Source organism: Eptatretus burgeri, chromosome 14 (genome assembly GCF_056783735.1).
Source record: "Eptatretus burgeri isolate ZD-2024b chromosome 14, Ebu_testis_v1, whole genome shotgun sequence".
NCBI lineage: Eukaryota > Metazoa > Chordata > Myxini > Myxiniformes > Myxinidae > Eptatretus > Eptatretus burgeri.
This window is the reverse complement of record NC_140974.1, coordinates 75,354,286-75,366,785: the sequence shown is the minus strand read 5'-3', so window position 1 is coordinate 75,366,785 and position 12,500 is coordinate 75,354,286. Positions and strand designations below refer to the sequence as shown.

Here is a 12,500-nt window from a genome sequence, read left to right as displayed (position 1 = left end):
AGATCTGGATAAAATCACAAACTGGTCCAACACGTGGAACATGTCTTTCAATCCTGACAAATCTTACACTCTCACTATGTCTCTTCGGAAGGACTGTTTAGAAACCCCCCCCCCCCCATCCACTTTCTCAACAATCCTCTGGAAGAAGTCCTTTCTTTCAAGTTTCTGGGTCTCACTATCTACCATAACCTTTCCTGGGAAAGCCACATTTCAAACCTCGCCTCCAAAGCCAGTCGCCGACTGGGAATCCTCCGTCATGCAAAGTCCTTCCTCGGCCCACCTGAGCACCTGACAACTTACAAAGCTTTTGTCCGCAGCCTGATGGAGTACTGCTCTCCCCTTTGGGCTGGTGCTCCTGCCTCCCACCTTTCTCAGCTTCACGCTGTAGAAACCAAGGCATTTCGGATCATGGGCATCTCCCCCAATGAGGCGAGTCTTTGGGCCTCTCACTCAATCACCACAGGTTGGTCGGTGGTCTTTCTGTCTTCTACCGTCTCCTCTCCAGCCTTGCCCCCCCTGCTCTCTCTGCGATTTGTCCCCACCACATTCCCACAGGGCGCTCAAGGTCCGCCAACAACCCCCTTCTGGTAAAACTACCAAAATCACGAATCACTGCTCACCTTCACTCTTTCGTTCCTCTTTTTTCCACCTTTGGAATAAACTCCCTCACTCTATTCATTCCCATTCTTCCCTCCAGGCCTGCAAAACAGCTGTTCACCACCACCTCTTATCATCCCCCATCCAAATTCTCCATATTTTCTACCCCCGATAATCCACCCAAGCCCACCTCCTTCAAATTCCCTGCTTTCCTTCCTGAAAGTCCCTGTAATGTCCATCTTCTATTCCTCATGTTCCCCGTCCCATCCCTCTCCCTTCCACAGATCTCCTAATGTCTCTGTTCCCCACTGTTTTGACCTTCCCACTCCCTCCCCTTGTCTCATGCCCCACTTGCTGTGCGTTGTGTGTTAGCTCTCACACGAGCCTCGACAAGGTATACCAAAAAAAAACCCGATTGGTTATTGGTTGTCATCCCACTGGATGGCGACGTAAGGTCAGTATATAAGGTGGGATACCAAGCGGTTGTAACCAGAGCTGGGTTTGTGACCCACGAGCTCATAACAGAGCACGTTAACACAGTGAGGATCAATGTGCAGCCATGACACATAGCATTGGAGAAGGATGATGACATGAACGTTGCATGTAAGGCATTAGCTGGTGTCTGGTGAGTTGCATACGATGGACCAGGAGCTGGCATCATGTTATACTGAGCAGACAGAACTTGTCTGTTGGACACGTTTAATGTCGACAAGTTCTCTGTGGATGCTGGTGCCGCAGTGTTAACGGCTAGTGAAAGGGGGTCTGCCTGAAATTACATTGGTTTGAGTGATGTCGCTGGGTCAGGTGGAATATCTTCAGTATCGTCTTCAGATAGAATGGATGGTGACAACGATGTGGTGTCCATTGACAAGAGCAATCCCACCTTCTCCACAGGTGTCGGTAATCCAGCTGCTGAAATATTGATGAATCCTTTCATTCGTTGCTGCACCTGTTGCTGCTCGAGATACATCTGTTGCTCTTTGAGCTGCATCTGTTGTTCTTTGAGTAGCAATTGAGCTTGATCCAATTTGCATCCCATGGCAGCTCTGACAGAGGCCTTGGCTGCTTCTGTGATGGCCTTCAACATGAGCAGAGAGCTGTAAGAATTGGACGAACCAGTGACAGACCATGTGTGAAGTGACCTTGACATGGCTGCTCTCAATGAACCAATGCAGCCAGTGACAGACCGTGTATGAAGTGAGTTCCTCAACATTGCAGCGGTTCTTCCTGCCGGCGGCAAGACGCGCGTGGAATCAGGTTTTTACTATCCTGGAATGGCCTACTTGTCCCGATTCTTGAATAAGAATTCTTTAGGTAGTTTAACCAACACTTGCAGAGTTTCAAATCACCTTTTCTTTAATTCAAAATACCACAAATGCGTTGGTAAAAAAAACCATGCCTTTTCTACAAAACCACAAGTCCTGCCAGACCGGGGAAGAGTCCACTCGCCTTCTGAGGCAATGACGATGGAACACATGGGTGGAGCATAAATATGCATGAGGCAAAACATAAATATGCATGAGGCAAAACATAAATATGCATGAGGCAAGACGTACGTGGAACATCCAGTCTATCAATAAATTTTGCAGTTAATTAAATTGTCCACGTGTAGACATGTTAGGGGTTATGCATTTGCATTTCCACATTGTCTGTATCCGTGTCTAGTCTTTTCCGTCAACATCATGCCATGTACACGTGAGACTTTTTGCTATTTTCTGTAATAACCCATTTCCTTCATCATAGCACAAAAGAGCCAAACCCCTCTCACCAGCCAACACCATCATCATTGTTATCAGCTTCATCATAATCATTAAAGGTACATTCATTTTACACAGTACTACCACAGTTTGGGGGCTAGCCCCACCACATTTTCTGTGCAGCTTTTGGGGTCCCTACAAGTGTCCTGTCCTAACACGTGTTCTAAAGTGGGGTGGGTGGGAGTTTTCATTTAAAAAATCAATTTTTTTTAGATTTCGGGCTCCTATCCGTGTGTAGCATGGGTATCTCGCCAGTATTGGATATTTATCTCTCTTGGCCATATATTTACGGTCCTGTTCAGGGAGGTAAGTAAAAACACTGACAAAATGGCGGTCTGTGCGTCCCGCATGGAGGCATAATGTGTCAGATTTTTGTTGGCGCTGCGATGGCTTATATTTCGGTGTCGTGTTGACAGTGGGAAATGGGTATTTGTTGGAGACCAGACATAGGGGATGTGGAAGCACACATGACATTTTGCGTCTTCACGTGTGTACACATGTGTACGTGTGTTCACGTGTGTACCCCAAAATTTGTGAGTTCCACGTATTCGCGGTTGATAACACTGAACAACAAATTTCAAAAATTTTTTTTTACTGGAGATGTGTAAAGTGATTAAGACTAATTTGGGTACGCTGATTTCAAAAATCATAACCGTTTTGCTGTATCACGTCAGGATTTTCAGGAACAGAAATATTCCCATTGCCTAGAAGTCAGGATTTCAATGAAATTTACATATGTCTTTAACATGTCTATTTCGTACAATTGTTGTTAACTTGTGTTATATTTCTTTCTTTCAGATAAAGATGAGTAGGCGTTCCTGTACCAATCATCCTGACAACTTCTGTTATGTCTGTGGTCGGTATACCAAAAAAGATCAACAGCGAAGTATATCTACAGCAGTGAAAATGAAGGCCGCCTACTTTCACTACTTCGGGTGTAAGGTGGGGGACCAAGAACAGAGCTGGGCACCACACATCTGCTGCACGAGCTGTCACACAACCTTGACTCAGTGGTTGGTGGGCAAGCGCGCGAGCATGCCATTTGCGGTGCCCATGATATGGCGTGAGCCGCAGAATCATCATGATGATTGTTATTTCTGCTGCACAAGCATCGCCGGCTTCAACAAGAAGAATAAAGGTCACATCAAGTATGCTGACTGCGTCTCTGCTCGTAAACCTGTGCCTCATGATGACGAGAACCCCGTTCCAACACCTCCAGCTGATCAGAACATAGCTGTAAGCAGTGGTGAAGAGGATGGTGATGATGAACCTTTTGAACCCGACACTCAAGAATCACACCTTCTGAACCAGGGAGACTTAAATGATCTTGTAAGAGATCTCTCGCTGTCAAAGGCGAAGGCAGAGCTGCTTGGATCAAGGCTGCAGCAGTGGAATCTACTTGAACCTAACACCAAGATATCCTTGTTCAGAGCACGTCACAGAGACATGGCTGAGTTCTTTGAGATGGAAGACACGATGACATTCTGCAGTGACATCAACGGTCTGTTGAAAGAACTTGGGTGTGATCACGATCCTGCAGACTGGCGCCTCTTCATCAACTCGGGGAAGAACAGCTTGAAGGCTGTTTTGCTCCACAATGGCAACGAGAAACCATCAGTCCCACTGGCTCACGCGTTCGGCATGACAGAGACCTATGAGACTATGCGGCAGCTGCTTGATTCCATCAAGTACAATGACTTCAACTGGCACATCTGCGGAGACTTGAAAGTGGTGGCGCTGTTGTTAGGGCTGCAGTCAGGCTACACGAAATACATGTGCTTCCTTTGTCTCTGGGATAGCAGAGACGACAAGAATCACTGGACGAAGAAAGATTTGGAAGAGCGAAAAGAGCATGTACCTGGTCGACACAACGTGAAGCATGTCGCCCTTGTCGACCCAGCCAAGGTTTTCCTTCCACCACTCCACATAAAGCTCGGCTTGATGAAAAGTTTTGTACGGGCAATGGATCTGAATGGGCGTGGGTTTTTATACCTCAAGGAAAAGTTTGGCAACACCTTGTCGGAGGCCAAGATCAAGGCTGGTGTCTTTGTTGGACCGCAAATCCAACAGATTATGAAGGACGAAACTTTTCCGACAACTCTAAACCCCAAAGAGCTGGCAGCGTGGAGGAGCTTCAAAGCTGTGACGGACAACTTCTTGGGGAACGAGCGCGCGGACAACTATGAAGAAATAGTGCAGCAGCTGCTGGAGTCCTTCAGGAAACTTGGCTCCAGGATGTCCCTGAAAATCCATTTCCTACACCAGCACCTGAACTTCTTCCCTGACAACTTGGGAGCAGTCTCGGACGAGCACGGCGAGCGATTCCACCAAGAGATTTCACTCATGGAGACGCGTTACCAAGGGCGGCACAACCCGAACATGATGGGCGATTTCTGCTGGTTCCTGCATCGTGAAACTGACAAAGAGCAGCACAAACGCAAAGCCAAATGCCTAAAGCATTTTTAATTACATTCTAGTGGAGTTTTTTCTGTAATTTCTATAATTTTGAAGCATTCATGATGAAATAAATGAATAAATGAATTTTTGTAAATTTCATTGAAATCCTGACTTCTAGGCAATGGGAATATTTCTGTTACTGAAAATCCTGACGTGATACAGCAAAACGGTTATGATTTTTGAAATCAGCGTACCCAAATTAGTCTAAATCACTTTACACATCTCCAGTAAAAAATTTTTGTTGTTCAGTGTAATTTGCGACATACTCGTACATTCGTGGGAAATTGCCCCGCGTATTTACATCTTCCACGAGCCACACACAAAGCAACTGGATGGACGTACAGTACAATACTGTATGTACGCAAAAAAAATCTTCCACGAGCCACGAACATGACCTGCTTCCTGTACGTGTATTGCAGCTTCGCGGCATAAACATAGTTTCACGGGATGTCTCACCAGTATTACACATCATTCCCCGTGACGCCATCCCCTGTGAGTTAGTTACAGAAAGAAAACACTAACAGCATCTATTGATGCATCCAGTAATTACCAGGTCGCCACATACGCACATTACACAATGGAAACATTCAGCGCATCTTAGTGTAAATCACCAACATGCTGCTGTTCAGTTCTCCCAGAACCAAAACGTGTGTCAAGAGGCAAAGAGAAACACGGGTTACCAGAATGCCGCCATTGTCCAACGAGCTTTTAATCTGAACATTGTACACCAGGCCTGTCCATGCATGCGTGGACGCAACATAGCAATACATCACAACTACGAACAGCACCATCATCGCTGTTACATTTTAAAAACGCTCAGCATAATCTACCTGCAGATAGGAAAGACATCATGTCCTGTGAGTTAAAGAGTGGAAACGTTCAGGATATCTATTGGTGAAATTAGCAGCCAGCTACATATGGACTAATTACACAATGACATCGCACATCTATTATCAGCTGCCAAATACAACATTACTTGTAAAAATTCTCCACAAACAATATGCAGAATACTCAACACATCCTGGATCGCCATCATTCTCGTCCCTCGCTCTGACATATGTATTGCCTCTCACTCCATTCATTCTTCGAAAATGGCTCCCAAGGATCGAGGATAACACTCAGAAGGGTATGCCTCTAATAGGACCATTGATAGCGAAGCTCCTGCATGACCATCTCACTGGCGCGAGTGGTGCAAGCACGAGCGTGGTGGATACAAGCGGCACCTCCATCCCGTTTACAGTGAGCAGGGGGTGGTTCCACTGCTTCAAGGCATGATATAATTTGTGCAACATCAAGCTCGTAGAGGAGCGTGCCTCCACGGACCATGACACGGCCAAGACATTCCCTGCAGAACTCACAAGCCTCATCGAGGAGAAGGGGTACCTGCCGTAGCAGGTCTTTAATGCTGATGAGACTGGCTTGTTTTGGAAAAAAGATGCCGACCAGGATGTTCATCTCACAGTGCGAGAGCAAAGCAGGCCGCTTTAAGACCGCAAAGGACCGGGTATCCCTTCTTCTCCGTGCAAAAGCCGAAGGGGACTTCATGGTAAATAAAGCCCATGATGCTCTAACGTTCGCTTCATTGTAACAAAGGCAAAACACTCACGGATTTTACCCCAACATTCGCGGATTTTACCCTGACATTCGTGGATTTTACTCCAACATTAGCGGATATTACTCCGACATTCGTGGAGATTACTCCGACATTCGTGGATTTTACGCCGACAATCGCGGATTTTACCCCGACATTCGCGGATTTTACCCCGACATTCGCGGATTTTACCCCGACATTCATGGATTTTACCCCGACGTTCGCGGATTTTACTCCGACATTCGCGGATTTTACTCTGACATTCGCGGTTTTTACCCTGACATTCGCGGATTTTACCACGACATTCGCGGATTTTACCCCGACATTCGCGGAATTTACTCCGACATTCGTGGATTTTACGCCGACATTCGCGGATTTTACCGCGACATTCGCGGATTTTACCCAGACATTCACGGATTTTACCCCGACATTCGCGGATTTTACCCCGACAATCACGGATTTTACCCCGACATTCGCGGATTTTACCCCGACATTCGCGGATTTTACCCCGACATTCGCGGATTTTACCCCGACATTCGCGGATTTTACTCTGACATTCATGGATTTTACCCCGACATTCGCGGATTTTACCCCGACATTCGCGGATTTTACCCTGACATTCGCGGATTTTACCCCGACATTCGCGGATTTTACCCCGACATTCGCGGATTTTACCCCAACATTCGCGGATTTTACCCCGACATTCGCGGATTTTACCCCGGCATTCGCGGATTTTACCCCGACATTTGCGGATTTTACCCCAACATTCGCGGATTTTACACCGACATTCGCGGATTTTACTCCGACATTCGCGGATTTTACCCCGACATTCGCGGATTTTACCCCGACATTCATGGATTTTACCCCGACGTTCGCGGATTTTACTCCGACATTCGCGGATTTTACTCTGACATTCGCGGTTTTTACCCTGACATTCGCGGATTTTACCACGACATTCGCGGATTTTACCCCGACATTCGCGGAATTTACTCCGACATTCGTGGATTTTACGCCGACATTCGCGGATTTTACCGCGACATTCGCGGATTTTACCGCGACATTCGCGGATTTTACCCAGACATTCACGGATTTTACCCCGACATTCGCGGATTTTACCCCGACAATCACGGATTTTACCCCGACATTCGCGGATTTTACCCCGACATTCGCGGATTTTACCCCGACATTCGCGGATTTTACCCCGACATTCGCGGATTTTACCCCGACATTCGCGGATTTTACCCCGACATTCGCGGATTTTACCCTGACATTCGCGGATTTTACCCCGACATTCGCGGATTTTACCCCGACATTCGCGGATTTTACCCCAACATTCGCGGATTTTACCCCGACATTCGCGGATTTTACCCCGGCATTCGCGGATTTTACCCCGACATTTGCGGATTTTACCCCGACATTCGCGGATTTTACACCGACATTCGCGGATTTTACTCCGACATTCGCGGATTTTACTCCGACATTCGCGGATTTTACTCCGACATTCGTGGATTTTACCCCGAGATTCGCGGATTTTACCCCGACATTCGTGGATTTTATCCCGACATTCGCGGATTTTACCCTGACATTCGCGGATTTTACCCCGACATTCGCGGATTTTACCCCGACATTCGTGGATTTTACCCCAACATTCGTGGATTTTATCCCGACATTCGCGGATTTTACCCCAACATTCGCGGATTTTACCCCGACATTCATGGATTTTCCTCCGACATTAGCGGATTTTACTCCGACATTCGTGGATTTTACGCCGACATTCGCAGATTTTACGCCGACATTCGCAGATTTTACCGCGACATTCACGGATTTTACCCCGACATTCGTGGATTTTCCTCCGACATTAGCGGATTTTACTCCGACATTCGCAGATTTTACCGCGACATTCGCGGATTTTACCCCGACATTCGCGGACTTTACCCCGACATTCGTGGATTTTACCCCGACATTCGTGGATTTTACCCTGACATTCGCGGATTTTACCCCGACATTCACGGATTTTACCGCAACATTCACGGATTTTATCCCGACATTCACGGATTTTACAGCAACATTCACGGATTTTACCCCGACATTCACGGATTTTACCTCAAAATCTCTCCTCCCATTTCCCATTGAAACAATGCCCCCACATTCATGGTTTCAACATTCACGGGGTTTTCCCGGAATGTATCCCCCGCGAATGTCGGGGTCCTGGTGTATTTTGTCCTGCAAAGATGGAAAGGCTTGAGAAATTTCCGGTTTCATTGACGCTAGTGTACAGAAATGGAGTACAGTTCCATAATGTTGTTTGACATTTTAGGTAAGGCCAGGTGGATTAGTCGAAGCCAGCTGAGGACGCCAATATTTTTGAAGGATGGAGTGAGTTCTGTCAGCCAGAACTTGCTTGTGGTGAAAGATGCCTCAGTCACGGCAAAAAAAAAACTGTCATCGATAAACGCTATCAAGTGCTGATACAGGTCCTCCAGGCATTCTTCTGGTTCTAAGTGGATATCTGAAAAATCCAAGAAATGGGTGCCGGTCGATTGAAAACCGAAATGCAAGAGAATGACTCACCACATGTGGTCTGCGGATGCTGAATCTTTGACAATAGTATTACGCGCAATGACCGGACAATAATTTGCTTTCTGACTGAGCATCAGCTCTAACATGTTGTCTTTTTGCTGGGCTGTGCGGTGCTTGGCTTGTGCAATGTCTTCACCATTGTCAGTGAATACATGGAGAGGCACTGTTCTTGTTTTATTGAGCCATTCTGAGTCGATCACAAGAAATGGGGCAAAATTTGTGTCAAGGGATAATGTGTAGTGGAGATTTTTCTTCCAGTTTGTGAAATAATCCACTGTCTATGTTTTATGGAGATACCACTGTTTGAGGGCCTGATGTCTGTCAGCCATAGTAGTAAGGGGTATTACTCTCAGAAAATTGGTCGACGTCTGTGTCAATCAGGTTGTGAACGTCGAAAATCACAAGGCTCTCGGCCGTGGCATGCTTTGTCGGCTGAATGGCTTGGGCATAGGTTCGGAATCGCTACTCTCACGCCAGTGAGCTCGGTTGTACCTCTTAGTATTATCGGACTATCAGACCAAACACAAGCGGTTGTTTCTGAGAGCTGATTGAGCTTTATTTAGCGCTTATGGACTCTCATCAAATCAGCCCAGACACCCAACGGAAGAGGAACATGGAAAGGGAAACAGCATAAGCCAGGGGCGTGCTCAGGTGATGTCATGTCCTAAACCATACAACAACAACAACAACAACACCAACAACAACACCAACAACAACTACAACAACATCCATAGTGGCACTTGGATAAGGGTAAAGCTGGAGATTAATTTCACTGAACGCAGTAGTGAGAAACCTTTCGGACATTCGCAGGATAAAATATCCTGGTTAATGTCCGCTGTCTGATGCTACAATATTATTATTTTGTATTATGAAACCTTAATATTATTGTTATGCTCTTATAATCTATGTTGTTGTAAAAATGATATCATCATCATCATCATCATCATCATAAAACCATGATAACGTGAAAACTACAGTCATGCGGAACGACGCTCAAGCTGCTACGTATACACCGTAACATGGCATTTTTCCAAGGTGGGAAAAGGCAATAAAACATGGGAGTTTCTATTATTTTGCAGTCAAATTTAAAGCACCACAGACTAAGCAACTGAGACTAAGGTATAGGCTGCTGACTCGTGATACAATTAAGGTTCTGAAGCGTCACTCCAATACCCTCTCCCACCACCGTGAGCAGTACACATTTACGGTACTACACGGTACACATTTATGTCGATAATTTGTGTCGGCCCCACCTTCGTGACCTCCGGGTGGGGATGGGGGGATGGACCAAGTAGCTTCAACCTTTGTCTTATGACCCATCATCCCCATAGCAGGTTTGGTTGAGATTGAATAAGTAACGACCGAATGTATCAGCCACAGACAGACAGACACCAAATTGTGTATTTTAGTATGAATGTTGTTTCTCTCAAAGTTTACTATTTTAGATGCTTGTAATTGTTTACAAAAAGACTCAACCACAAAGTCTTATATCACAAAGTTGCTAAAAATCCCTTGTGTTATATTCCTTAGGCTCTCCCAGGGCACTGGGCCCAAGTTGATGACTGCTCACCTGCATTCCAATAATGGCATAGATAAAGAACAACATGGCGATGAGAAGGCAAACATAGGGCAAGGCCTGTAACACAAACACACAGACATAAAATGTCAAAATAACTCAGTATTCCTTTACTATTGAATTATATCAGTCGAGTGAGTAAATACATAAATCAATGGTGGAAAGAACATTGCTTTGTACGAATTATTGCCTCATTCAGGTCACATGATGGTAGTGCAATCTTGAGCATGTCATTCAGGAAATCCTCACAATACCTTGAAGTTTGTCCAGACACAAGGATCATGACTAAAGTATCACAGCTGGGATAAGATTCAACATTCACTCTAATTTCTCCTTCCCCATTTGATTCCCCCAAACATGTCCTTGTGAAAGCCTGTTCCTTTGGCTAATTTCAAAAAGCTGTGAAGTAATCTGAGAGTCTGTCCCCGAGGTTGAGGATCCCAAACAATAATACGTTGATCCCGTCTTTCCTGCAGCTCTCCTGCTTCTCTTCTTCTACTAAATACAAGAAGGGTTGGGTTGCAGCAGTTGCTGTCAAAAAGCTCACCTTCTCAACCTGAAAGGAAAATCCAACTAAGGATTCTAAAAAAAGCTCATCCAAGCTCATCTTCTCAACCTTTGGTAATTGCACAAGGTGAGCCACACATGCTTTAGAGTCCAAAGACAAATCATAACACAATACCGCATGAATACTGAATTATCTGGCATGCCTACTACATTGGTGAACTGGTGATGCCTGGTTAATTGTTTCACTCTTTGGGGTCCATCAGCTTTGAGGCTGCCTTTTAAGCTAGTGTGACCAGAAGCTTATAGCTTAGCGTGCTATGAACTGCCATAGGGCGTATGAGGTGTGAAAGACAATAGGAGTTGGGAAAGCAATCAGCCGCGTCTAACTCGGCCACTGCCTTCCACCCTCCGCTGGTTGTTGTAAGGTTGGGGTGAGACAAGCAGGCAAATTGGCATCCCATCAGGAGCTGAAGACCAGCGAGGCCCAAGCCTTCCTTGTGAGATGGCCGGTGATGCACCCTGTTCAAAAATGGCTCAGGCCACCACAGGGAACGGGGCTGAAGCTGCCCAATTGACAGGGAGCATAGGGGGTGAGCCAAGGGACTGAGCTCAATGGGCGAGGCCCTGGTGCATGACCTGGAGCATTGTGGCGATCTGGGAACCACAATTGGGGCACCATCTGGTGAGGTCCCAGTCCCAAAAACAGAATACTTCATTGCATTGAAGGTGAGGCAAAGATACAAGAGCAGCTGGAGTTAAAATATGAGCCACAAAATGGGCTGAAAGGGGAAGTTTAGATGAGGTGTGAAACATTGTGCTTGTCCTATGATTCTCTCCCTCAGCGTGGTATAAAAAGGTGCTTCCGTGTAATTTGTTAGTGGGATGAAAAGGATAATTAATAGCAAATTGTCTGCAGCATCTTCATATTTTGGGGAAAGACCGTCCATATTCAAACTAGAAGGGCACTCGGTAGAGTGCACACCTCCGCCACACAAAGCCTGATTCACTAGAACATATCGAGCCCAATAATTTTTTGAAATATCATATGCTATATGTCGTTTTTGGGCCCATCTCTCAATGGTGAAGAATCACTTTAAAAATTAAATACCTCCCGTATCTGGATCTGTATTCGAATCTTCACCAAAATCCAATCAGTTTGTCCTCGTCACACACCCAACGTGTCCACCAAGGTTCGTCCGAATCCATCCACCATTTTTTGTGATATCGTTCTATATAACAGTTTAGTCCTATCTCTGAATGGTGAAGAATCACTTAAACAATTATATTAGCCGGATGCAGATCTTCACCAAAATCTAATCAGTTAGTCCTTGTGACACCCAAACTGTCCAGCAAATTTCGTCACATTCCATCCACAACTTTTTGAGAAATCCTGCACACAAATAGACAGACAGGGGTGAAACATAACCTCCATCCG

At 45.8% G+C, this 12,500-nt stretch overlaps 1 protein-coding gene across 3 annotated transcripts in view; it reads right to left on the bottom strand.

Annotated features, from left to right (window-relative positions):
* LOC147013644 (voltage-dependent P/Q-type calcium channel subunit alpha-1A-like) overlaps window positions 1-12,500 on the bottom strand; it is a 316,279-nt gene that overhangs the window by 86,985 nt on the left and 216,794 nt on the right. For all 3 annotated transcript variants that reach the window (XM_085855714.1, XM_085855712.1, XM_085855713.1), the window contains exon 34: window positions 10,553-10,618. In XM_085855714.1, the coding sequence (XP_085711840.1) occupies window positions 10,553-10,618 (66 nt within the window). The remainder of the gene's footprint in view (window positions 1-10,552; window positions 10,619-12,500) is intronic.